This window comes from Myotis davidii, unplaced genomic scaffold (genome assembly GCF_000327345.1).
Source record: "Myotis davidii unplaced genomic scaffold, ASM32734v1 scaffold190, whole genome shotgun sequence".
Taxonomy (NCBI): Eukaryota; Metazoa; Chordata; class Mammalia; order Chiroptera; family Vespertilionidae; genus Myotis; species Myotis davidii.
The window spans coordinates 1,635,700-1,663,077 of record NW_006283440.1 but is presented as its reverse complement, the minus strand read 5'-3'; the positions used below and the strand labels follow the sequence as shown (position 1 = coordinate 1,663,077).

At 44.7% G+C, this 27,378-nt stretch overlaps 2 protein-coding genes across 2 annotated transcripts in view; one reads left to right on the top strand and one right to left on the bottom strand.

The window, feature by feature from the left end:
- The first annotated feature begins 9,241 nt into the window (after positions 1-9,241).
- LOC102771181 (cathepsin L1) lies at positions 9,242-12,835 on the top strand. The gene is made up of 8 exons (XM_006753676.2): positions 9,242-9,315; positions 9,808-9,944; positions 10,239-10,361; positions 10,455-10,601; positions 10,796-11,020; positions 11,429-11,591; positions 12,225-12,342; positions 12,702-12,835. The coding sequence occupies exons 2-8, from the start codon at positions 9,819-9,821 to the stop codon at positions 12,799-12,801; spliced, it is 1,002 nt and encodes a 333-aa protein (XP_006753739.1). The 5' UTR covers positions 9,242-9,315; positions 9,808-9,818; the 3' UTR covers positions 12,802-12,835.
- Positions 12,836-20,945: 8,110 nt separating this feature from the next.
- LOC102772908 (fructose-1,6-bisphosphatase isozyme 2) overlaps positions 20,946-27,378 on the bottom strand; it is a 23,189-nt gene continuing 16,756 nt past the window's right edge. Inside the window, exons 5-8 of the mRNA XM_006753680.2 lie at positions 25,929-26,067; positions 25,097-25,224; positions 23,382-23,501; positions 20,946-21,361 (exon numbers count right to left, since the gene is read on the bottom strand). Coding sequence (XP_006753743.1) covers positions 21,167-21,361; positions 23,382-23,501; positions 25,097-25,224; positions 25,929-26,067 — 582 coding nt within the window. The 3' untranslated portion in view covers positions 20,946-21,166. The remainder of the gene's footprint in view (positions 21,362-23,381; positions 23,502-25,096; positions 25,225-25,928; positions 26,068-27,378) is intronic.

Genomic DNA, 27,378 nt, shown 5'->3' with positions numbered 1-27,378 from the left:
ATGTGATGTATTACATTTATTGATTTGTGAATAATGTACAAGCCTTGCATCCCCAGAAAAAACCCCACTTGATTATGGTGTATGATATACTGTGTGTGTGTGTGAGTGTGTGTGTGTGTGTGTGTGTATGTGTATATACATATATTGTGTGTGTATATATATATACATATATATATATACACATATATACAGTATATATTGATTTCAGAGAGAAAGGGAGAGAGAGAAACATCAATGAGAGAGAATCCGTGATTAGCTGCCCCCTGCACGCCCCCTACTGGGAATTGAGCCCACAACTCGGCATATGCCTGGACTGGGAATCAAACCCATGATCTTTTGGTGCACAGGTCGATGCTCAACCACTGAGCTAAGCCAGCTGGACTGATATTTTAAATATATTGCTGATTCTGACTTAGTAATATTTTGAAGAGGATTTTAGCATCTGTGTTCATCAGGGATATTGGCCTGTAATTTTCTTTCTTTGTGGTGTCTTTATCTTGTTTTGGAATTTGGATAATGCTGGCGTCATAAAAAGATCTTGGAAGTGTTCCTTCCTCTTGAATTTTTTTTGGAATAATTTGAGGAGGACAAGTGTTAGTTCTTCTTGAAATTTTGGTAAAATTATCCTATAAGTCCATCCATTCTGGGATTTTTGTTTGCTGGGAGTTTTAAAATTACTGCTTCAATTTATTCAGTTATTATTGGCCTATTCAGGTTTTCTGATTCTTTCTGATTTAGTTTTGGAAGATTGTTTCTAGGAATTTGTCAATTTCACCCAGGTTGTCCTGTTTGTTGGCATATAATTGTTCATAGTATTTGTTTATAATCCATTGTATGTCTGTGGTGTCCATTGCTATATTGCCTCTTTCATTTCTGACTTTATTTATTTGGGTCCTCTCTCTTTGTTTCTTTATTAGTCTGGCTAAAGTTCATCAATCTTGTTTATCTTTTCAAAGAACCAGTCCTTGGATTCATTGATCTTTTGTACTTTTTTTCTTTTAGTCTCTATGTCATTTATTTCCACTCCAATCTTTATTATTTCCTTTCCTTCTACTTCCCCTGGCCTTTTCTTGCTGTTGTCTTTCCAATTCATTTAGTTGTAGGGTTAAAAGGTGGCTTATTTTACTGAGCATAATACTCTCCAGGTCCCTTAGTGCTGCTTCAAAAGGTAACAGATTCTTCTTTTTTACTGTTGCACAGTATTCCATGGTGTAAATGTACCACAGCTTTTTAATCTACTGGTCTACTTATGGGCACTTGGGCTGTTTGCAGATTTTAGCTATTGTAAATGAAGCATAGTAAACTCTATTTTGTAACAACTGCTGTTTGAAATTTCCACTAGACATAGACAGTCCTCTGTTCTGTGAATTGATTCTGCTATGATCGGCTCCTGTAAAACATGCTTGTTCTCATGATAGGGGAAACAAGCTCAACAGTCTGACCTTGCAAGCCACTCCGCTGCCGTCCCAGCTACCCCATACCAGGTGTCGTTTAGTTATTTGCACTCAAGGCTACTGAACTGTGTTGTAATCAAGGCTACAGGCTTCCTGCGAGATACCTGGTAAGCATACCTAGGGCTCTTTTGAAAACTTGCAAAAGGAACTGGAAGCCCCATATTTAGAAGACAAAGACATTAAAAAAGTATAAAGGGAAAACTTCCTCCGCGTTGCTTTGCTCAGACTCTGGAAACAATATTCCTCTGAGCCCGCTGGCCGTAATAAAGACTCCTAATTAATTTGGCTTATTAAGGTGTCTTATGTTCAGCTCGCTGATTTACAATATAACACAAATAGTGCTGCTATGAACATAGGGGTGCATACATTCCTTCTGATGGTGTTTCGAGATTCTTAGGATCTATACCCAGAAGTGGGGTTGCTGGGGTTGCAGTTCCATTTTTTTATTTTGTAAGGAAACTCCATACTGATTTCCACAGTGGCTGTACTGTGAAGGAAAACCCCTATTCTGTAAAACTACTGTTTGGAATTCTCTGCTATTCTTTAGACGGCCTCTTATTCTGAAAAAGTAACTTTGCTTTCTAGCCTGCTTGAATAATGGGGGAGACGGATTTGGCTGTCTGACCTTGTAGGCCAGAGACTAGATACACCCAGTGCCATGCCAGGTGCATTTTTTAATTGGATAGAACTGTATAGTTTTCAAGGCCGCCGCCAGCAAGCACACAAAGGGCTGGCTCTTCTATAAAAAGGGCAGTTCTGCTTGTAGCTTTGCTTAGATTTGGATTCATTTCCCTGAGCCCGCCGCGGTGAATACAGTGTAACTCCAAACTCTCAGAGCGCTGTTTGGTTCTGGTCTGGTTTTTCTGTAACAGTACCAGTCTGCATTCCCACCAGCAGTGCACGAGGGTAACCTTTTCCCCACATCTTCTCCAGCACCTGTTGTTTGTTGATTTATTGATGGTAGCCATTCTGGCAGGTGTGAGGTGGTACCTCATTGTAGTTTTAATTTGCATTTCTCTGATAATTAGTGACCGTGAGCATTTTTTCATATGTCTCTTGGCCATCTGTATGTCTTCTTTGTGTTACAGGCACCTAAACACCAGGAAGGTGTTACTGGGCAGCCTCTTGAGGTGGAGGGAGAGGCCCCACCTCAATTCTTGTCATGCTCATTGCAATGAATTCAAATGAGTGATGGGCAGCATTGTGATAAAGCTAATTTATTAAGAAAGTACTGCATGCAGATTTATTAAGGAGCAAGGTAAACAAATCTATCATGCAACATAATGCATGGATGGGCTCTTTTTGCTAATCTGAAGAATGAATGGGGTGGGGGTTTCTGCCTTATATACCTTTCTGTCTATAGATTTGTAAATTCCTCTGCCGAATATCTTGGTACAGATTAATTTTCAAGGTCCCCCTTTTACCTTGCTCCAGCTTTCCCAGGATTGGTGAGATGCACCGGCAATTTCATCTTGCCAAGCCCAGAGACAGCTGGCCTCTCTGTTTAGGGAGTGAGAAAGAAACTGTCCTTTCCCCTTTCCCTCCCCCTCCTTTCCTGCATTCTCTCCTAGGGAGGCTTTTAACAATTTGCTCTCAAGTGTCCTCCTTTGGGGAAGATAATGGCTTGTTATGTTATTTACAAGCCAGCTGCAAGCCGTCCAAACATCTTGGCCTTGTTTAATTTTCCTGTCTCAGTTTCCCTACGCCTCCTGCCTTGGGATTTTTCTAGCTTCTCGCTATCCTGTAACATTTGAAGAAGTGTCTATTCAGGTCCTTTGCCCATTTTTTAAATTGGATTGTTTGTCTTCCTGATCTTGAATTGTATAAGTTCTTTATATATTTTGGAGACTAATCCCTTATCAGATGACTCATTGGCGAACATGTTCTCCATAAGCTGGGTTCCCTTTTCGTTTTGCTGGTGGTTTCTTTGGCTCTGCAGAAGCTTTTTAGTTTCATGTAGTCCCATTTGTTTCTTTTTCCTGTGTTTCCGGTGCCCTCAGGAATGTATTGGCCCGAATATTGCTCTGAGAAGTATATGACATTTTACTGCCTATGCTTTCTTTTAGGATTTTTATCGTTTTGCAACTTACATTTAAGTCTTTTATCCATTTTGAGTTAATTCTTGTGTGTAGTGTAAGGAGGAATAAAATAATTTTTGCAGAAAAACATTTCTATACAACTTTACGTGTCATGTTCAAGATTCTGTCCAGAAAAAAAATTCTTAAATTTTAACAAATTTCAAAATGGGTTTTCATAACCACCCACAGGCTCCCATCCTGAAGATGTATCCAGTGAGCACCTAGAAAAGATTAATTCTTGGTTGTGGGTAGCGGCACTCAATGATCAACTTGCTTTACTGAGGTGTAGGTACCAGGAGAAGCGAGGAAAGTTAGGTCCATTAATCAGTCTATTGTTTGCAAACTGTAACTAATTTGGAAAACCAAAACCTGTGTAATCATCAACAGCAGTGCGCCAGCCCCCAGGGGGTAGGTCAAGAGTCCATTTGACCAGGAGTGGGCACAGAGTTCACAATCCCTGTTGTGTGTGTCCCGAATCTGCAGAGACACCGCAGTCTGAGTTCTGGGTTTTCTTTCAGCACAGTCTGCACTGAGGCTGAAACAGCCCACAGCAGGTAGAACCAGGTTTCAGTTTGGAGTCAGGTACGGGCAATGAATATCTGTAAATTAGGATTCCAAGGAAACCCCCGCACAGCCAGGAGCAGTGTTCTGAGTCCAAATGACCAGCCAGGCTTTCCTAAATCCCCTTAATCTTGTTATTATTAGGGTCATCGATCCATTCAAAAAGAGCAGAGGCCAGCCCGGCCGGCATGGCTCAGTGGTTGGGTGTCGACCTATGAACCAGGAGGTCAAGGTTCAATTCCTGGTCAGGGCACATGCCTGGGTTGAGGGCTCATCCCTAGTGTGGGGCGTGCAGGAGGCAGCTGATCAATGATTCTCTCTCACCATTGATGTTTCTATCTCACTCTCACTCTCCCTTTCTCTCTGAAATGAATAAAAATTTTTTTAAAAGAAAAGAGCAGAGGCCAGAAAATTATCAGCCTCTACCAGATGTCTGATTTTACAAGATCCCATTAACAACTAAAAACTGCTTTTTAAAACCCCAAAAGTAGAAATCACCTCTCTTTTCATGCTGTCTCCCTTGTTTTCAGAGGCTCCCATGGGCAGAACTATAGCAAAAATCATCACCTATGGAAATTTATATTGTTTTTTGTACTCAAGTCAATTGTCAACATTGCAATGGACTCACCAGCAACAAAAAGCAAAGAGGTGTGCAACATTTGGGAGGTTTTGGGTTTGTTTGTTTGTTTTTAAGCTTTACTGACCAGAAAATTATTTATGAAATTACAAGCATAAAATATTTTATATTAGTTTTTATATATATTCAGATGCAATAGCCATAAAATACAAAACACAAAGCCATTAAAAAAAAAATCTCCTTTCCCCTCTGAAGTGGGATTTCTCCCTGCTGAGGTTGGGCCAAAATCCAGGACAGACTGAGCCATATGACTTTGTGGTAGGTAACATACCCACCACCTTCCCAGAAGCCTGACAAGACCTGCCTCAGGGGAGATCCACTAGCCCCGGCCTCCTGACTCTGCCAGAGGCTCTTTCGGTGACTGAGCCTAACAGCCAGCCAGCAGAGAGAAGCTATTTTCAAGGTGCCTTGGAACTTTGGGTGACCTACCTCTGGACGTGGTGCTGAAAAAAGCCATTCTAGGTATGCTGCCTGGACCTTCCCGCATACACCCAATCACACCAGAGGCAGCCACATACGGTGGATAACTTGTAGCTCCAAACAGGTTGCTGAAGGCAGGCACAGATAGTGTCTGACATTGGTCTGCACCAAAACCAACACACGCTGTACCAGCCTCAGACAACATCAGAACAGATCCAATTAGCTTCAAAAACAGGATATGCACAGGGAGATACTGGTGGGCGCCAAACCCTGCTGAGGCTAATTCCACTCATGTGGTCAGCACCAGCATGCCAGCTGACATGCCATGGTCGGGTTGAGCCGCATAGTTAGGTAGTCTGAGAGTGGATCCCAGGCTCAAATGCACCAATAGCAATCAAGATTCAATTACAACACGAAGGCCCACAAAACTCCCACAAGGGGCGTTCCTATGGTACTCAGCTCAGATGATCAAGGAGACTGTGCCACTGGGTCCCACAGGACACTGACTGCATAAGGCCACCCCACAAAGACTGTGAGTCACAGGTCTATTTACTACATAGAAACAGACACAAAAAGACAGCCAAAATGAGGAGAAAAAGATACAGACCTCAAATGAAAGAACAGGAAAACACTCCAGAAAAAGCGCTAAATGAAATGGAGCCAAGCAATTTATCAGATATAGAGTTCAAAGTAATGGTTCTAAGGGTGCTCAAGGAACTTAGTGAGAATACCACAGCATGACAAAGGACATTGGAGAAGGATGTTTTTGGAGAGGAGAAAATGGCAGGTGAGCAGGCAGACCTGTCGGGTACCTTGTCCCAGGGCCAGGCTGGAAATACAACGAAATTGGAGAACATTCTTCTGGAATTTCCAACTGTGGTCTAGCTGAGGAGGTGACTTACAACAAGGAAGAACAGAAGGCACCTGGAGACGGGTAGGAAGAGTGAGATCGTGAGGGGGGGATTGCCCAGAGCACACACACCCACCTGGGGCCCCGCAGCGAATGACCTGCCACGCCTCTGGACCTGGGGCAGCCTGACCCACAGCGCCCGTATCATACAAGCAGCTACAAAAGGTCGCAAGACTGTTGGCATCAGTGGAGTCTGGACCCAGCAGATCAGAGCCAGTAGGGGAGAAAGCTACATTTTTTATTCCCTTTATAAACATTTTTAAAAATTTTTATCTCTAAGCCCAAAGCACAGGAGTTTTATTTTGCAACTACACGCCCACGGCATTGGTGCCAGAAGGGAGGTGAGGACTTGAGGTGCCTGAGGTCAGTGGGGGAGAGGAAGCGGTGGCCAGAAGTCCTGCATTGGATCCCTCAAATGCTTCCAAACCAAATCAGCTATTTTCCCTGAGAGGAACTACCTCCTCCAAATGCCCAGAGGGCAGATAAAGGAAAATACCCTGCCCTGAGCGACACAGCCTGCCACACCCTGCATGTTGAGCTTACTGAGGGGACAAAGGCAGAGGCAAAGCTTAGGGGTCTGAACAGTCTCAAGGAGCCCTCGGTGACCGCAGTGGAGGCGTGGCCATCGCTCCACTATTCTAGGAACCAGACTGATAGAAACCCCAGGGTTCCAGCTGACAAATGATGCTGGGGGAATGGGATATCCACATGCGAAAGAACGACATTGGACTTTTACCTTACACTATATGCAAATATTAACACAAACTGGACCAAAGACCAAACGTAACAGCTAAAACTATAAAACTTTAGATGAAAACAAAAGAATAGTCTCATGATATTGAAGTTAGTAACAAGTTTTTGGTTACTAGCTTCAATAGTAACCAAAGGAAAAAAAATCAAAATTAAAATCTTTTGTGTGTCAAAGGATACTGTCAACTTAGTGAAATACAATTCACAGGATTGGAAAAAATGTTTGCAAATCATATCAGATTAGAGCCCTCCGTGTATAATTCTGGAAAATGTAAAATGTTGCAGCTACTGTGGAAAACAGAAAAAAATTAAGCATAGAATTACTATGCCCAGTAAATCCACTTTGGCTATATTCCCTAAGAAATGAAACCAGGAACTGAAATACTTATACAACTATGTGGACAGCTGCATTATTTAAAATAGGCAAATGAGTGAATAACCTAATTTGTCCATCTAGGGATGACTGAAGAAACTAAAGGTGGTACAATCACACAGTGGAATATTATTCATCGTTCAAAAAGGGAAATTCGGACACATGCTACAACATGGATGAACCTTGAAGATATTGTTATGTGAAATAACCAGGCACAAAAAGACAGACATCATGTGATTCCACTTATGTGAGTTTGCTAGAAATTCACAGATAGAGAAGATAGAATAGCCATTGCCAGGGACGCGGGGGAGGGAGAAATGCAGAGTTATTGTGTACTAGGTACCAAGTTTCAGTCTGGGAAGAATGACAAAGTTCTGAACATGGATGGTGGTGATGGTTGCACAACAATGTGAATGGACTTAATGCCACTAACTGTACACTTAACAATTGTTAAAAAGATACATGTTTGCCCTAACCAGTTTGGCTCAGTGGATAGAGCGTTGGCCTGCAGACTGAAGGGTCCCGGGTTCGATTCTGGTCAAGGGCATGTACCTTGGTTGCAGGCACATCCCTAGTAGGGGGTGTGCAGGAGGTAGCTGATCAATGTTTCTCTCTCAATGTTTCTAACTCTATCCCTTGCCCTTCCTCTCTGTAAAAAATCAATAAAATATATATATAAAAAGATAAATATTTGGTATATACATATCACCACAGTAAAAATAAAAAGCACACAAAAAATACTATGCATCTGATAGTGCTTCTGCAAGGTTTATTAATTAGTCCTAGATAGGAATTAGTTTACAAGTCCACATGAACATGGCACCATTTTTATCAAAAGATTTCAAAATCTGCATAGAAAATGGTGAAGTGGGAAAGGAAATGAGGTACTGATAGTATTTTTTTCTAGAAAATATATTCGGCAATGAGCATTTTTTTGTAATAAAATGAACAAACACATATTTCTGGTTTGTGCTCCTTAAAGTCTTAATGATGTACATTAATATTTAATATATAAATATATTTTCACAAACTGTCATTTAAATCCTGACATTAAATGTAAATTAAAAATCATTGCTTGGCAGGTGGGACTCAGTAGTTAAGCTCCCACTTATGAACCAGGAGGTCATGGTTCTATTCCAGGTCAGGGCACATGCCAGGGTTGCAAGCTCATCCCCAGTAGGAGGCATACGGGAGGCAGCCAATCAATGACTCTCTCTCATCATTGATGTTTCTATCTCTCTCTCCCCCTCTCCGAAATTAATTAAAAAAAATATTTTCAAGAAATCATTGAAGTAAATGTCACTAAAGTAAATTTCTTAAATTAAACCCCAAGAAAAGCTCGTTGAGGAAGACATAACAATCCATAACGTAGAGAGTGGGGAGGTAAAAGCAGTTTCTATTTTCCTCCTTTATTAAACCACATTTTTCTGTAAACACCTCCTTTCTGTGGATTTTGAGAGAAGCCTGTGTGGAGAAAATCCCTGCCTGGGGAAGGCAGGACAGGAGCACTAGGAATGCCAGCCTTCCCTGGAGACGCCCCCAGTCTGTCCCCTTTCCTCCGAGGATCTGGGCCTGACCATCGTGTCTGCGTTTTGCGCATTGTCATTCCGCTCGATTCCTCCCGAACCCAGCTGCTCCCACCTGTGAACAGTGAGCACATCCGTCTCGGGCTCTTCCTCCCAGCAGCCCGCCCCGCGGTTTGCTGCGGGACAAGCAGGAACCGCTAGACCAGATGTTACTGTCTCCGCGCCCCCGAGATTTTAACCAGGACTAGGACCCGAGCGCACTCGGGGTATCCTGACATCCACTCGGGGCATTCCATCGCTTTGCTTCGTAAACCACCCTCTGCGCACATAAACTCGGGGTATTTAGTTGATCCTCATAGTGTCCAGCGGCCCCCAGCTCGCCTTCCCCAGAGTCCACTGAGGTAGGTGCCCGCTGCTCTGGGACAAGCTGGGACCCTAGCGTCCTCCCGAGTCCCAGTACCCGAAGTCCCGCCCACAGCCGGCTCAGCCAATCCCGGTGCGAGCTGGCGGTGGGGGCGGGCGGCGGCGGCGGGGCCCCAGCCTCGCCCCGGAGATTCCTGGACCTGCTTGTGCTGACTGCTGTTTGCGCAGCTGCTCCCTCCGCAGGTGAGCAGCCCCTCCCCCCGCCGCCTTCAAGCCTGCGCCTGGAGCGGCAGGGCCACCCCGAGAACGAGCGGCAGGGCCACCCGCCGCCCGCCTTGGGGGTCGAGGGTGTGGGGGTCCCAGGAGTCGAGGTCCCCAGGTCTGACCGAGCGGACCGAGGGGTGATGGGGGCCGCTGCTCCCTGCACCAAGTCAGCATCCCCTGGCGGCGGTTGTGTGCGGGGACTGGGACGGCGGCATGCCTCTTGCAGGGTTGGTCGGCTGCACCTGAGTACCTGACCCTGAGCCGGTTCCCTGACCCCGGGGGAACCTCACCCTCTCTAGGCTGGGGAATGGGGGTCTCCGGGCTGTTTTCCTCCACCCACCTCTTAAGCCTTCCTCCACAGTCCTTGTGTACTTACTTGGGAGGGTCAATTACACGTTTTACTCCAGGTGGCTGTAAGGTCTCAGGGGAAGGAGTGGTCTCATCGGAGACCCATTTCTCTTCCCTTCCTAGGTTTTTGAAACATGAATCCTTCACTCCTCCTGGCTGCCCTTTGCTTGGGAATAGCCTCAGCTGCTCCAACACTTGATCTCAGCGTAGACGCGCAGTGGAACCAGTGGAAGGCAGCACACAGGAAACTCTATAACGAGGTTGCTAACATCCGAAACGGTCCAGAGGGACTACCCAGAAAACGGTTCTTGCTGTTGGGAGTTTAGAGCGGAGAGTAGCTTCTTGAGACGGGCTCTTAACAGGCCATAACTTCATGGCCCGGTTACTGACACCCTGGGGCTTGCATCCCGCTGCCAGGTGCTGGAGAACAGCTCCCAGACGTGGCAAGCCTCCCCTGACGGTGGTTTGCATTCTTCTGTCTGCAGATCCCCTTGGTGAGGGTAGGCTGGGTTTTCAGTAGAAACGAAGACAACGTAGTGTGCGCTTGCCTCTAGAGTGAAGAAGGTTGGAGGAGAGCGGTGTGGGAGAAGAATATGAAAGTGATCGAACTGCACAATTGGGAACACAGCCAGGGGAGACGTAACTTCACCTTGGCGATGAATGCCTTTGGCGACATGGTGAGTGTGGCATCAGAGGCTGCGCTTCCTCTCCTCAGTGCTTTACCACAATAATCTCTTCCTTTATGACATTCTGTGTCTTTTTCCTTGAAGACCAATGAGGAATTCAGGTTGGTGATGAATGGTTTTCAAAACCAGAAGCACAAGAAAGGGGACATGTTCCAAGAACCAGCCTTAGCTGAGATCCCCCCATCTGTGGATTGGAGAAAGAAAGGCTGTGTAACTCCTGTGAAGGACCAGGTAGGACCGTGTCCAGCAGATCATCTGCTCTCCAGGAAGGAGTACAGCCGTAAAGGCGTTGCTCTCCATGAAGTGGGAGGCCGTGGAACAATGCGCAGTTTGCTATTTTTAAAAACAGTTTCCAGATATAGCGTCTGTTGTCAAAGTCTTGCTATTGGTTTTGTAGAATGAGCGCTTTTGAATTTTGTTTTCAGGGTGGGTGTGGTTCTTGTTGGGCTTTTAGTGCAACCGGTGCCCTTGAAGGACAGATGTTCCGGAAAACTGGCAAACTCGTCTCGCTGAGTGAGCAGAACCTGGTGGACTGCTCTCGCGCTCAGGGCAATGAGGGCTGCAGTGGTGGCCTAATGGATAATGCCTTCCAGTACGTCAAGGACAACGAAGGCCTGGACACAGAGGAATCCTATCCATATTATGGAACGGTAATATCATTCTAGCTCTGCTTTTGAGTGTTGAGCACTTCAGAGACAACACTTACCATATTTAGAATTCACATTTTAGGCTGGAGACTCTGTATCTACAAACTGTCGGAGCTGCACAGTTCTCTGTTTAGATGGTCACCGTATAGCTGTTCCTGCTGCTGTGTTACATGAGATTTACATACCATTCTCTAGATAGGAAAAGTTTCTCATGGCCAGGGAGACTGAGAATATCTCATTGAATATACACACCAGCTAGTTCTTCAATTTCAAAGCCAACCAATAGCACTTCACCTCCTGGGATGCTTTATAACAAACTTGACTTAGAAATCATTAAACTGCCAATTGTCTGAACTCATGTTCCCTGGGAGGTACAATATAATCACGACTCTTCCCTTTTACCTTTAAAAGGATGACACTTGCAAGTACAAGCCTGAGTTTTCTGCTGCCAATGACACTGGTTTCGTGGACATCCATAAGGACGAGAGGTCCCTTATGAAAGCAGTGGCAAGTGTGGGGCCCATTTCTGTTGCTCTAGATGCAAGCCTTGAGTCCTTCCAGTTCTATGAAAAAGGTGAGGATTTGTCTGTATATAAATTCAGGCAGAAATATTATAAACCACCCTGACATACAGCAAGACCGACTCTTCGGCATGTAGAATTCCTGGATGTGTGGATTTAACATAGTTGTGCATTCTATACATGTAATATTTGTGCCAGATGTTGTCCATCTGACATGACTTAAACCATATCCCCATGATTTTAAGTGCTTCATAAATATATCAAATGGCTGCATAATTTGGCTGATATAGCTTCATTTACTTTACTTTTAAAAAGTTGTTAGACCTTTAAAATATTCCAAGAATTTTGCTACTGAAATGAAAACTGGAAAAAACCCTTGGCTCAAGTAGTTTTGTTTGTTTTCTTAGATTGACATCCTAAAAGTAGAATATGTTTTCAACCAGTGGTCTTTTATGCCTCTTGATAAGTTGTTTCTAAAAGTGATCGTGGCAACTTGTATTTCTCTTAGTATTACAGGAGGGCCTAACTCCCAGCCTAGATTTTTAAAAAATCCTGTTTTTAAATATTGCCTGGATTTATGTACTCTAACTGAATGTTGAGATGCCTCTCTTACTGGTTGACAGGCAAAGTTACTGTCAGTTCTTACCTGGAGATCTTCACCCCAGCAATGACTTCTGTGTTCCTAGGCATTTATTATGATCCGGATTGCAGCAGCGAGGACCTGAATCATGGTGTTCTGGTGGTTGGCTATGGCTTTGAAGGAGTAGAAATGGATAACAATAAATATTGGATTGTCAAGAACAGGTATAAAATGCCAGAAGTACTTATATTTGATTTTGGAAAGGGAATCCCAAGCTTGCTAGGGCATCGATACCATTTTGGTACCAATGCATTTCTAAAATTGAAAATGTCCTTAATTCTGAAACACACCTGGCCCCAAGAGTTCTCTTTTTCAATTTCTAATTTTGCAGTTCTGTGAAAGGTTTGGGGATAGAATTATATGCAGGTTTGGAACCCAGCCATGAGCAAGAACTGTGGTCTCTCCTGCTTCTTTCTGAATCGGTCTGGGCCTCAGGCACACTGTTTAAGCAACAGGTGTTATTGTTGATAAACATCGATGTGTTTGGTTACATGTATAAAATGGAAACCCCCTCTTCTTTCAGCTGGGGTACAAAGTGGGGCATGGATGGCTACATAAAGATGGCCAAGGATCTGGACAACCACTGTGGGATCGCCTCCATGGCCAGCTATCCTACTGTGTGAGATGGTGGTGACTGAGATGTGATTAAGAACAGAATAACCAGAGGATGAATATTATCTTAAAACTCATCAGAACCCTGGCTGATGTGGGTCAGTGGTTAGAGTGTCAGCCCAAGCACCCGAGGGTCTCGGGTTCAATTTCCAGTCAAGGGCATATACTTGGGTTGCAGGTTTGATCCTGACCCCAGTGAGGGTCTGTGTGGGAGGCAACCAATTGATGTGTCTCTCTCACTTCGATGTTTCTTTCTTTCTCTACTCTCTCTCTCTCTCTACCTCCCTCTCTCCTGTCCATTCTCTCTCTAAAAATAAATAAATAATTAAATAGGAAAACATTCTCAGGTGGGAATTATTAACAACAACAACACAAACAAACAAAAAACCAAAACCCTGCTCAGACCTGTGGGATAAAACAGTTGAGTCATTGAATATCTAAGCTGTGATTTGAATTCTGCAAGATTTTACACTGGTAAAATGTTCCACTTATTTAATTATTGTGTTAACAGTTTGTATGATTGACTTGCCTAATAACTTTTGCATTTTTATGTTTAAAAAGGATGCGTACATTTTTATCTTTTAAAATAAAACTTTCAAAATAGAGGTGGAGCTTCTATTTGTTTTTAAATGGTGAACATTTTGTATAGCGGAAAATGTAATTGGGCTCTAGAGCCATAACTGAATGTGCTAGTGGTCCATTAGGAGAAGGGCTGGGGCCTCTGGCCGTTCTCCTTATAACCAGGCAGATCTCAGGTTCGTTGTCCCTTGCCTGTGTCTGACTCAACTCTTGAATGGAGCAAAATTTAACAAATGCTCCATAAAGAACAAAAGTAAGTTATTTTAATAAATAAAAAATTCACGTATTAAATAAGAGATGACACATATATAGGATTTCCAGACTAGACAGGCACTTGAGAGGACATGGCCATTTGACACAAGCTGGTTACAGTCCAGCTGAGTGACGGTCAAATGTCACAGGGCCAGCTTCTGAAGCACCTTCTCCAACTGTTCGTAAGACCATGTGGCTACTTTGCAGTTGAGAAAGGACACAACATAGAGGATTGCCAAGAATGCTTGTCTTTGGGGCCCCAAGGGGTGAAGGATGAGCTCCTGGATTTGAGGCTGGGCTTCAAAATTAGTGCTGTGGCCTCAGAGGTGGGTGAGAGGTGAGAGGGTCAAAAGTGATAGGCCTAATTTATACCTAGCTACCTTATCTCTGAATTTATTTCAAAACAAAACAAAAACAGCAACCTAATTCTATATTCTGCAGGCCAAAGAAGCACATAGTTCCATTTGTTGTCTGTTTCCCCTCAAGGAAATATAAAGAGCAGGTGGAAGTATTTAGTTAATAGACCCCACAATTACTTATGAAGACATGAAGTGTAGGACACCGGGGGACTCGGCCCCAAGGCCTCCAGCAGCCTCTGTACAAGTCTGTCTGTCCTGGACCATGTGCCCTGCTGGACCCTCAGTGTGGCCTTCCCTCGCAGGCCTTTAAATTTACAACTTTGTGACCTAAAGTGATAAATGTGCTTAGAGTGAAACTCTGTGGGTTCTGTGGCCAGACTAACAAGTGTGTTCACAGGAAGATTTGGGAGGCTCCCAAACTGAACACTTTTTGCTGCTTGGTACCTATATTGAAACATCTGGAGTCTATGTGCCCCCACAGTGCCCCAGTCATCACCTGTGGGAGTGACAAGCGGGAGCGGGTGCTTTAGGGAGAGGGAGGCCTGGGAACACCAGCAGGAGGAGGAATCTGACATGAACCCAGGGAGCCATGCAATGAGACAGGATAGAGATGGTGTCTGAGCAGAGACTGGTGGACAGCATCCCTGAGAAAAGAGAAACCACATTTAGGGAAAGCGGGGAGAGAGTGAGCTGAGGTGTAGGAGATGAGGCTGGGTCTACACGTGGGTTTTATAGACACATGGACCACTGGGAGTGCCCTGAAAAGACTGTTCCAGTTATCTGTTTCTGTAAAAAACTACCCCAAAACATCCCAGCTTTACAGTAACCATCTTTCCCACTTCCCATCTGGCTTAGCAGGGTGTTACCACTGGAAGTCTCTCCTGAAGGCCTGAATTGTCTGTAGGTCTGGCGGGACTCACAGCCAAGTGGACTCACATGACTGTCCCGGATGCTGCTGACCAGAGCACATGCACAGGCCACAGCATGGAGACTGCCTCTGAGAGGGCTGCCCCTGGAGGCAGGGTGCCAGGACGCCCAGGGAGGACCTGTAAGGCTACTTAGGACCGTGTCTAGTCCCCAGTGGAGTCTCTGTGGCTGTATTGTAGTTGGGGGATGTCACAGAGAGAGCCCAGGTTCCAGGGAGGGGGCTGGGGCCAGGTCACTAGCAGAGGAGCATGGGACATGGAAGCTATGGTGGTGGCCATCTTTGGAAAATACAAACTTGCACATTTCATCTTGAAAAATCCACTGGAAAGGATGTCTTGGGAATGTCATCTTGCTTCACCATAACAGGTCAGCCTAGGCTGCTGTCCCTGGAATTCCGGAAGTTCACACCAAGATAGAGTGAGACCTCTCAGATTCCAAATGATTAAACACATATAAGGTTTTGTCATTTTTCAAGACATTCATATTTAAACTTGGGGAAAGTTTCAAACCAAATGATGTCTAAATGATTAAACAGATATCAGAAGTTTCTGAAACTTTCATATTAACTTGTGAAGAGTTGCAAGCCGTAGCTATCATATTTTTAAAATAGGTCAATGAACATAGATTAAATAAAGCTGAAAACAAATTTCAATTATACAAAAGTCTTGTCTGAAACATAAACTTACTATCAGAAGCTGGAAGAGGCAACAGAAGTTTCAGCTTCCACAACCTCAGAGGAAGTATTGCCCCACAGACACTCTCGGTTGGAATTCTAGCCTCAGGACGGTGAGAATCAAGCCTGTGTGAGCAATGGAATGTCAGCCCCTGTGCACAGCTGGACTGTGTTCTCCTCAGCAGCCCAGGGACCCAGCTGGCCTCAGCCGGTCAGGACCAGCCGGACAAGTCAGACCTGCTGACCATCCAGGCAGGACAAGCAAAAAATCTATCCACTCTAAATGGTTCTCAGCCATGCATTACATGCAACAAGACCGAGTTTTATTTTGACAAGTTTTCATCTAATGTCTTAGGATTCCGCTGAACTCAAAATATCTTACCATCCACAAGGGAATCAAGCAAGATGAGAGACATTTAAGAAACCCAACAAGGTGTAGCATGGGCATCACGGGTAGCAGTGAATTTAGGGATCTGCCAAGCAGAAAAAAAAGGCACAAGAAGGTTTGGGAATCTTTTGCCTCCTCACATGTCCTCTCTCATCTAAATCTAGCACTGGCTGGGTTCCATACCGGAGACCAAGGATACCTTATCGAAAAGCATTCTCACTCATCAAAATGCACTTAAGGCACATGTTGCCTCTTTACTCTCTGGTCCAGTTTTCACGGGATGACATCAAATGTTTTCTGTTTTTCCGGGTGAGAGAGAAAAGACCATGAGAAACATATGAAAAATGCATGGCAATGATGGAAATAGGGCTTAATATTAGATACGCTCCTCAAAGAGTAGTGGTGACCCAAGACGGCCTGCCTGAGCATGGGGACTACAGCTGGTCTTTTTGGCACCGAAGTCCTGACCTTTGACAGGAAGTCTTCTTCTGAGACCACAGCCTCTGGGTTTTGTGCTCTGCCCCTGGGGTGACTCATGGAGGTAGTACTGGTTGCCACTTCTGTGCTTACAACCATCGTTCCTCCTGAAGTCTTGGGAGCCTTTGTCACATGATTGCCATGCTGTCCTGGGTGTCAGTCTCACTTCCAAGAAGAAGACAGGTTCCTGGGGATGAGCTGCATTCCCCAACGGAAAGCCCAGAATACACAGCCGCCAGCAGAGTTAACCATTTCCCTGCTGGGAACCTTCATTTATCTTCTTCCCACGAAGCTTCCCAGCCATCAGATGCAGATCAGGCCATTCTGAGAGGTGGTGAGATACCAGCAGGGAAGAAGGATGCCTAAAAACTTGAATATAACATTTTGCAATGTTTTGGAATATTCTTTTACTTTAACTGTCTTTCTATGTGTTTTCTGTGCCCTTCCCTATGGGCTTTCTCCCAGGTGTATACCAGGCTCTTCCCTTTCATCTCAATGTGGCTGAACTGTCACCCTCTCCATGAGGCCTGTCACTGCCCAGAACTAAAATTAGAATAACCTTCCCTAGCATTGCTCTTCTCTTCCCTGATTTATTTTTCCCACAGTATTTATACCACTTGACACACACACTTCATTGTATTTATTGCTTTTGTTTATTGTGTCTCTGCACACATTAGCATTGAGTCTATATACAGATGGAAGAGTTTTGTTCACCTCTCTATTCTCAGCACTGAGGACAGGACCTGGCAAACAGTAGGCACACAAGAAAACCTGCTGCCAAGATGAAATGACCTGGCTGCATTATGTATGAGTACACTGTCGGGGTTTTAAGAGTCAAGCAGTGAAGTAAAGCGAAGTCCCTTTTTGGTACTCTATCCTCCAACACACATCCCTCTTCCTCAGGGAAATAACCACAATTATTAATTCACTGATAGTAATAGTCCTTTTTTCTTGGTCTTTACCCCAAAACACATGCAGTTTTGTTGGGTGCTTTTTAAAATTTTTACAAAAATGGCATTCTGTTATATCTGTGAAATGCCCTTTTCACCTACCATTTATAGCTGAGTCATATGTCCTTGTTTGTATTTCAGACTGAGATGATTAATTTTTTTTAATCCTCACGCAAGGATATGTTTATTGATTTATTTTTTAGGATATGTTTATTGATGTTAGAGAGAGGAAGAGAGAGAGAGAAACATTAATGAAAGAGAGAAACATCCATTAGTTGCCTCTTGTACACACCCCGACTGGGGATCAAACCCGCAGCCTAGGTATGCACCCTGACCTGGAATCAAACCCAAAATGTTTTTGGTGTATGGGACGGCACTCCAACCACCTGAACCACCAGGTCAGGACACTGAAATGGTTAATTTTAAGTGTCAACTTGGCTAGACAATGGTGCCCAGTTCTTTGGTCAACCTCTCTGGAGGTTGCTGTGAAGTTACTGTGTAGAAGTGATTAACATTTACAATCAGTTGAATTTAATTAAAAAAGGGAACTGGACGCCCAATGTAAAAGAATGAAACCCCACCACTATCTTACACCATGCACAGAAATTAACGCAAATGGATCAAAGAGGCCTTCTCAGATGTTTATTGACTATTTGTGTTTACGCTTCTGAAAATTGCAGTTCTATACCTTTAGTTTATTTCTTTATAGATAGTTTACCTTTTTCCTCTTAATATCTATTATTCTTGATACTCATTTTTGTTATATGTTACAAATATTTTCTCTTAAGCTATCAGTTGTTTTTCTTTTAGAGAATTGCATTTATTTAATTTTTATTATTTTATGTATTTTTATTGATTTCAGAGAGAAAGGGGAGAGATAGAAACATCAATGATGAGAGAGAATCATTGATCAGCTGCCTCCTGCACGCCCCCTACTGGGGGTTGAGCCTGCAACCTGGGCATGTGCCCTTGACCAGAATTGAACCCAGGGCCCTTCAGTTCGCAGGACGACACTCTATCCGCTGAGCCAAACCGGCCAGGGCTATCAGTTGTCTTTTAACTTTGTGGTCTGTTGATTTTATTTTGATGTAATCAAATCTCTTTTTTCTTTATATCTTTCCTTTGTGTCTTTTGGTCCCATTCAAGGTCATAAATATAGCACCATTATCTTTTTGCAATACCTTTATATTTTTATTTTTTATATTTAATTCTGGAATTCATCTGCAATATGTTTTGGGGATCTAGTTTTATATTTTTTTTTTCTCCAATGACTAGCTAATTATTCAAAAACCAGCCATTGTTTCCCCACTAATTTGAAAAAGTATGTTTTCTTCTTATTTTTAAAACGCACCTATTAAAATGATGATATGACTTTCCTCCTTTCAGTGTGTTAACTGCCTCCAGTCGCTGAAGCCTGTCTCCCCAAAGAATAATGGAAACCAGTGAATGATCCCACCTTTCCCAAGTGGGGAATGTACAGTCCACTTTTGAGAAATGATTGAAAATGGAAAGGAAAGTGGGTTTTGCCCTGAGACAGACACAAACATCTACACTGGGAAGCCAATCAAGAGGAAATGAGAAACCAAGAGGGAAGGGTTCTCAGCTCACGTGGGCCAGAGAGCCCCCTCCTTTCTGGACCTTGGCTACAGAAGCACCGGCCACCCAGGCCCCATTGCCCCATTGTCCTGGTATCTTTGATCTATAGCCTCTGAGAATGGCATGGGAGTCCCATACTCTTCCCTCACCCCCTTTCTTGGGCTTGATGGGAAGAAGAATGCACATGACTGGTGAATGGACCTTTCCCGGAGCCACCACTGCCATTCATCAAAGCAACGTACACTATGATTGAAAATGCTCTCAGCTTTGTTTCCAAGAAAACCTCCTCTTCCTGGCTCTGTAGTCTTTATATTACATGCTGTCAACTCAGCAAGTCAAGGTATTCATGAGATTTTGAAATGAAGATTTCAGTGAAAGTTTGAGTCGCACACCCAGCCTCCTCAAGGGTCTAGATCTCAGGCAGGTTAAAAATTAACCATTTGAGATATACATTTCAAATAGAGTGTCTAATAAAGCATTCATAGCCCACTGATTAGAATCAGGATTTTTTTTCCGAAGAAAAGAAATTCTTTGTTCCTTTATAGAAAGATGAAAAAATTTTAATTTATGTATTAAAATGTGGCTGCCTCTGTTACTGCAGCCAAGCCACAGTGGACTGAAGAACAAGGTAGAGTCCTGAATTAGAGTCCAGCGGAAATCTTCCTCTGGATTGAATGAACACCCTGACCCAAGGAGAGCCTTGCTTCTTCCCATGGGTTCTCCTGGGCCCCACCTCCAGCCGCCACCTTTTGCCTTAACTTAATGCATCAATCACTTTAGTGGATTTTCTAATGTGAATCATTCTTGATTTTCTTAGTTAAGCCTGATGGCATCCTGGTGCTTCTTTGTTTTAAATACTTCTGGATTTGATTTGCCCACATTTCATTAAGGACTCTTGGCATCCAACTTCATGCACATATATAGCCGTTCTTGTTAAAACCAGCTCAGATGTCTGATGCACATGCCACCCATCCCAATGTTGACATAATTGGACAAATGGAGAGTCATTTAACCAGTGCACTCTGTGGAATCCCTGGGATTGATTACAATATTTTCCCCAAAAAACAAAAATGCAAAGTCAAGGGTTTGAGAAAAGTAGGTGTTAATTTTTAAATATTAGCTCCATTTAGTATGTCGTCTTCACAGTAGGTGTCCTTATTTTTTCATTCATATTTTTATTGGTCGTTCAACTTATTGCTCCCCCAAAATGGATCAATCTGACAGTTGAGAATTTAATAGCCATGAGTTTTCTAACTCAAAACTTATCCAAATAAGACAAAAAGTCAGATATATATATATATATATGGGACCCAGTGCATGAATTTTTGCACCTTGAAAGGAACTGTGGGCCACAAGGCTGCAGTAGGCACAGGGGTGCATCTCAGCCCATCCTCTGCACCACCACCCGGCCCCTCCTGCCAGCAGCCCTGCTCCCATGCTCCCACGTGCTGACGGCGCCATGCTTGGGGATGGTGGCAGCAGCAGGTGTGAGCACCAGGCAGGACCTCAGCGTGCGGGAGCAAAGAATTTTCAGTAACCACCAGAGGCTCACCCCAATGACAGCAACCGGTGCCCCACCTTGTTCTGGCGCCCCTGCTCACCTGCTCCACCATGCCGCCTCAGCAATGCCTGCCATGTTCTGTGCACGCCCTCTGGTGGTCAGCTCACGTCATAACGACCAGTTACATATTAGTCTTTTATTATACAAGATATACATTTAAATATATACATAAAGTATGTATATATTCAATATATATTTTTATTTCATGAGAAATAAAATGAATCACTACAGGATAAGACACTAGGTTCAAATATTAAGCCAACCAAGGTAAATTCTTTACTGATCTCTGTACTCCACCCCCCCCCATTAGATAGCTACCGATTACTTGAGCTGACAGACTTAGAATTACAACCGTTTTTGCCACCATTCATAACAAAAGACAAATCAAAGTTGTTCTTTTCACATGTGGATCTTTATTCTTAGCCATGTGCACTGAGGTCAGAGTCTCCTCTGGCCTCTAGACCTGTCCTGAGCAGGTTGATGCTGCTTTTCTGTTTGTGGTTGGGTGGACTGGCCTGTTGTGACTCATCACCGCTGTTTCTGCCTATGAGTCATTTAGGGTTCTTAATGCAGAGGACAAGACGAAAAGAAGAGGGCTTGCAGGGTCAAACTCACTACTTGCCTGCCTGGCTTCTCTGTACGCAGGTGAGATATTCCTGCACATCATCCGGGGACCCCAGAATAAGGGGGACTCGTTGGTGAATGGCCTCGGGCTTCACGTCCAGCACCGGCTGGGTACCTGTGGTCGCCAAGCCCCCCGCCTGCTCAATGATGAAGGCCACAGGATTGCACTCGTACAGGAGCCGGAGCTGCGGAGAAAGGGTCAGGCAGGTTGCAAGTTGCCCCAAATCTCAAGCCCTGCCCTGAAGCTGGATGCAGAATTCCCACTGCTGGACTTCTGCCTGGTCAGTGCAGTGGGCTCCAGCCCCTCTGCAGAGGGGGCTGCCCGAGATCTAGCGCCTCGGGAAGGTTGCTGGGTACATCAGCTGCTGAGCAGGGCATGGGCCTTTTCAGGCACCGCTGCTCAACAGCTACCTGACTTGTGACCTGTGAGGGACCTGCCTCTTCACTGAGGCAGATGAGATCTCAGTGCCCCTTTCTTGCCAGTTTCCTCAGGAGGGAAACTGAATCTGTGGCCTGGTTAGAGGCGCTGTAGGTGAGAAAGCAGGCTTGGTTGGGGTTGGAAGGTCACCTCAGAGTGCTGGGTGCCCTCCCAGGATAACCCCAGTGTCCCGGGGAGCGGCAAGGAACTCCAATCTCAAGTGTCCACTCGGCTGAGCAGTGTGCTGGTACTTAAATTGCCTTTTTTGTCCCTTAAACTAAATGAATTCCCATTGCTTACAGCACACAGCATCCTGCACATCCTCTCTCACGGTCTGGCAGTGAGGCCTGCCACCTGCCTTCCTCCTGGTCACGCCCCTGAGGGCAGGCACAGCATCTATCTGGGTCACTGTGGCATCTCCAGTCCCAGTACGGCCGACACAAAGAGAGTGTCCAAACAAGGCTGCCACAGACCTCGCCTAAGGGCTCCCAGCAGATGGCAAAAATGGGGGAGGCGGGTAAAAGTGGCCCGTGCCCTGCTTGCCAAGCTGTGCCCATGGACCCAGGGCTGAGCCTGTCCGAACAAGGAATACCTTTTGTAAAAGGCTTGATGGAAACTAGCGGGTGACCTCTTGTGTCAATAATTCATGGTGAGTTGAACTGAAATGGGCTGGAATGAATGTCCTTTTTGGGTCTATTTATGTAATTATGTTGTGACGCCCTCCTCAGACTACCCCCACCAGACACACACAGACACACACACACACACACACACACACACGCATTAGATTCAAGGTGACATTCTAGCTAATTTTTCTGACTTGGTACCATTCTATCTTCTCCTTCCTTCCCCCGTAGATGCAAAATCTATAAATTTGAAAGTCCCTTTTCTATAATCAGCTTAGAAAGTGGTTGACCCAGCACTATGCAGCCTTTTCCTTTCTTTCCTTCACATTTATTTTGAAGACATGTTGGAACTACTTGGAGAAACAGCCATGTCTGGAGCTGATTGTTTTATTTTTGTTATTGCATGGGGAGGAATAAAGTGTGTCTGGTCTGGGTTGGAGAGCCAGGCACTCAGGAGAGAGTATGTTAAGACTCTGGGGCATTTACTTGCTATTTTGGTAAAAGAGTACAATGCCCCCACCTAGGCCTCCTGCCCTGAGAGTCGTGGGCAGCCTGGCGGGGCACAGCGGAGCCCCAGCACATGTGGACACCTCGAGTCCGCTAGTTTTGTCCCTGATCATCCACAGAAGGACACTGGAGGCCATGCTGTCCTGGTCAGGCCACCAGGGAGACTCTGGCTGGCAACTTGGAGAGCTGGGCTCTTTCCTCCCCTCTCCCTGGCCCTGGGGGTGAGGGCAGGGCTTTTGGGGGTCAGACACTAACGTCCCAGTGTAACCAACTAACCTATGTTTGTACCTTGTTGATTCAGACACTTCAAAATCAAACAAACAAAGCACAGCATTCTCACATAGTTTGTCCTGGAGCCAAGGTTTCTCTGACCTTAAGGGCCCAGGGTGTATAAACTCCTCTGGAACAATGCCCAGGGCTTCATGGTGCCTTGGCCAGTGGGCCTTCCAATCTATTTTTTTCTGCAGTTAAAATCTACACGGCTCTACAATGGCCTCAAATTCACTCATGGGAAACACACCTCATTTATTTTCTACCTGCTCACTCACAGACAGGCATGCCCAGGCCAGGCGGCAGCCGAGAAGCAGGTGTGAAGAGAAAGGAAACTCTAGTGGCTCCCTGACTGGGGACAGCCAGTGGACAAGGGAGAATTACCTTGCCCTTAGGGTTTTTCTGGTTCGCTGGGTATAGGAAAATCCCTCCATAGACCAGGGTGCGGTGCACATCGGCCACCATGGAGCCCACATACCTGGCCCCATAGGGCGTCCCGCTGTCCTAGAAAGCAGAGAGGGAAGAGACAAGATGCAGTGAGTTCTGCAATTAGCTAGCACCCGCTCCCGGTCACACATCCAGTTGGTGTGGCCTCTGCATTCCAGGTTCTCTGTCCTGCACCCAGCAGCGTAGGAATTGAAAAACATTATATAACTAAGCATTTCATTCATTAGGAGCCCCCATAGCTTGACCAGTGATTGAACTCATTAAATGAATACTAATTCAATTAAGACACTGTACCCTGAAACAATCTTAAGAGAACAGCTATTTTTTAAAAAAGGAAGTATATGTTGCAGAAAAGCAGATATGCCACCTCAAAATATGTCACATGGGCATATGGACTATTTTCAATTAAAGTTCCATGAGAGCTAGCCGATGCAAGAAGGGCACTCTGACCCACCTTTGTCCCCCGAAAGCAGGAAATAAATAACTCTCCCATGTGAAAGGTACCCTCCCCGTCCCAGGAGGGACAGCCATCCTTACAGCAGAGGCAGGGCATTTAGGGCTGAGAAGGCTGTATCAACAGACCTGGCTACGTCCTCACTAATTTACTGCCCTACACCCCCTTCTCTGTCCTCTCAATTCCTCACACATTTATTGTTTCCTTGTCTAAAAGGAGCTTTGGTCATTTGAGTTTCACATTTCTATGGGGCTCCCAGAAGTACAAAATTAAATGTTTTCTCCTGTTAATCTGTCAGTTTAGTTATTAGACCAGCCAAAGAACCTAGAAGGGAAGGAGAGAAAGGTTTCCTCCCTTGTGATTCACACAGTTGCTTGCAGCCCCCTGAAGCTCCCTGGCATGCCAGGCTTCAGAGCTCTCTCTGCTGCCCGCGAGCCAGGCCCCTTGAACAATGACAACGTTTGCACGTACTCCAAGCGTGTTCACCACGGGCAAACTCTTAAGCAGCTTTAGAAACCATTTCTCACTTAAAATAGTGTATAAAAACGTTATCATTTCAATGTGTGATCCACAGAAAACAGAACCCAGTCATGATTTTACATTTCCTTCTTCCACGAAGCTCTCCGAACCCGTGTGTGTCTCACTGCACATCTCCCATCAGACTCATCACAGCTCAAGTGTTCAACATCCTCATGTGGCTGTTGCGTTGTTAGTGCAGATTTCATTACAACCTTTTTCTTCTCATATTTCAAAAATGGTTAAATGCAGAATATTCTGTATGTCTTTTGTGGAGGGAGAGGTATTTTTATTTTTTTAATTGAATTTATTGGGAAGCAACCAATCGCTGCGTCTCTCTCACATCAATCCCGCACCCCCCACCCCATGCCCCCGTCCCTTCCTCTCTCTCTAAACAGCAACTGAAAAAATACCCCTGGGAGAGGATTTAAAACAAACAAACACACAGACAAAAGAAAAAGAGACTCTTCAAAGCTTCAAGTTAAGGTTGAGGCAGGACAGTCAGGTCCCAGCATCCTGCTGACTGAGTGCCCCCTGGTCCCACGGAATCCCACCAGGAGCTTCCACGTGGGCTTCCCACACCAACGCTTTTCCACTGTGTGAACAGGGCCCCTCTCACCACATCCCCAGGAGTCAGTGAGAAAGGGTCCCACTTGTAAACAAGCCTTTGTTTTACTCCCACTTTAGGCCAGACTTTACACTTGATCCGGAAATTCTTTAACAATGTGCCCATTTCTGCCTTAGAAGCTCTCCCTGGATGGCGGGCACGCTTAATGGATGGTTTGGGCTGTATTAACAGCCACATAAAGTCTGGAACCGGCTGATCACATTGAGGGTCAAAGAGCTCCCTAAAGTGTGGCGTAAACACAAGGCCCAATGTTAGAGCATGTGAATGGGACTTTCAAACGTAATTCCTCCATCTGAAAGCAAATATAACTGAGTGCCAGAATCTATGAAGCCCAGAAAACAAATGATGAGAGAGAGGTTCTGGCCTGAACTGCTGAGTTTCGAAAATATGGGCTCATTAAAAACAATTGCCCCTGAAAAAACTCACCGGGGAGTGTTATCTGTAGTAGGCAAACTTTAGCTATAGAAGCTATCGACTGCTTATGAAGGTTGAGTCTGCCGCTGCCGTAGACCAATTCCAACATGTCATAATTTCAAGAGTTTCATCAAAAGGTTAATGAGACTTGGGGACTCCACAGGGTTGAGTCACACATGTAGTCACCATCTGGGAATGGCTAAAGGCATTTCCCTAAACCTGAATAGGAAACTGATTGTGGCTGCCAGACAGTTAAAGGGCATCTTAATCTACATGTTATTGCCTCCTACTGGCTAAACACCTGAACAGCCGTAGGCTAATTCCCCCATTCTGACAATGCTTCTGTACCCTTTGAAACCTTACCCTTTGAAGTGTATTATCTCCACCTTGCCTTAGGACAAATGTGTTAATAAAAGCAAGGGTTCTAGACAAGGAGGGAGTCTTCAGTTCCTTTAGCTGAAGGTCCTCTGACCCCCAATGCCTTTCTTTTTCTGCACATATTCCGTGGTGGCAGCATCAAAATACTTGGCGTAGCCCTCATTGAGGCTGTAAATATTTCCTTTCTTTTTAATTTTGACCTCTTTTTCTACCAGAACAAATTCACCAAGAGCCTAGAAAGTTGAAGAAAAATACCAGTAAGACGAGAGATACCAGGAGACAGAAGCCAGCAGCACACTCCCCGACAATCACAGAACATGAGAAGACGTAGGCCTCCTGGAAGGGCCCAGGGGGTTGCCAAGTCCCTCAGCAGCCTGCCCAGTGATATTTGCATGAGATCAATAAAGAACAGTGACAATATTGAGTCTGCACAGGAAGCATAAGCAGGAATATAACAAGAGAGAAAATAATTCAAGGGAAGAGGGGAAGTTTCCTTTGTAACGTTCACGGTCAGCTAGACGACTCATTACAAGGAACCCAGCTGTATTTATTCCCCAACTCATCACCCTCAGCTAATTCCTAATGTTTTCAGGGAGACCTGGGCCATTAACAATGAGAGAACAAGTTACACAAACGGGGATTTGTCATAAAGGTGGGGAAGGCAGTTCAACCACTAATTTGTGGTCCAGTTATTTTATCTTAATAATTCAGTCTCGGAAACCATTAAAAGTTCCTGGTATCCCAGTTCTTATCTGGGGTAAAGGAGAAATCTCTTCAATCAGAAACTGTATGCACTTGGCATAAGGAATAGTTGATAAAAATTAAAGAAATCCTTAGAATTATTAATAACATTGTGCCCAGTCCCCCATGGTCACTATCTGTAGGACACCCTCAGGTATCCTGGTATTGAGTGTGGTTGACATCAGTCTTGACAATATTTGGCAAAGTAGCTCACAAGTGATAGGCAAAGCATCCAGATTTTAAAGAGAAATTCTGTAAGTTACTAATATTTTCCAAAATCTCTGCTGAACATTTTCAATGTACACTTGCCATGCAAGCTCAGCCTTCTTTTTTGACCTCTTGCATCTTTATCTAATTATTTCTTCCTTTAGCACCAGGCTATCAGGTTTCTCAGCTTCCCTGAGGCTGTGCATGTCTCACTGGGAGAAATCTGAGCATAACACAGAACCTGGAAAAGCAGTTTCCACCATCTCTCCTTCTATGGGGAAGAACATGTCGATTAGGGGAAGCCTTCCAAACCCAGGCTGTCCAATAGGGTAGCCAGCAGTCACAGGTGGCTGTTCAAGTTCATTAAAATGAAGTAACATTTTCAAACCCAGCTCCTCGGTCACACTGGCCTCATGGCGGGTGTTCAACAGGCACCTGAGGCCAGTGGCTCCCGCGTTAGACAGCACGCATCACAAAGCATGCCGCCACCACAGGAGTCCTAGTGCGCGGTGCTGCTCTACCGAATTCATGTTTCTGTCTGGAAATCGGCAGCACTGGATTCTGAAACCATTGTATTCCCGTAAACCAAAGAGGAA

Excerpts from the sequence above, each read along its gene's own strand:
- LOC102771181 (XM_006753676.2), top strand. The coding sequence starts at position 9,819 with ATGAATCCTTCACTCCTCCTGGCTGCCCTTTGCTTGGGAATAGCCTCA. Across the intron at positions 11,021-11,428 it reads CCTATCCATATTATGGAACG|GATGACACTTGCAAGTACAA; the intron begins GTAATATCATTC and ends TACCTTTAAAAG. Across the intron at positions 11,592-12,224 it reads CTTCCAGTTCTATGAAAAAG|GCATTTATTATGATCCGGAT; the intron begins GTGAGGATTTGT and ends CTGTGTTCCTAG.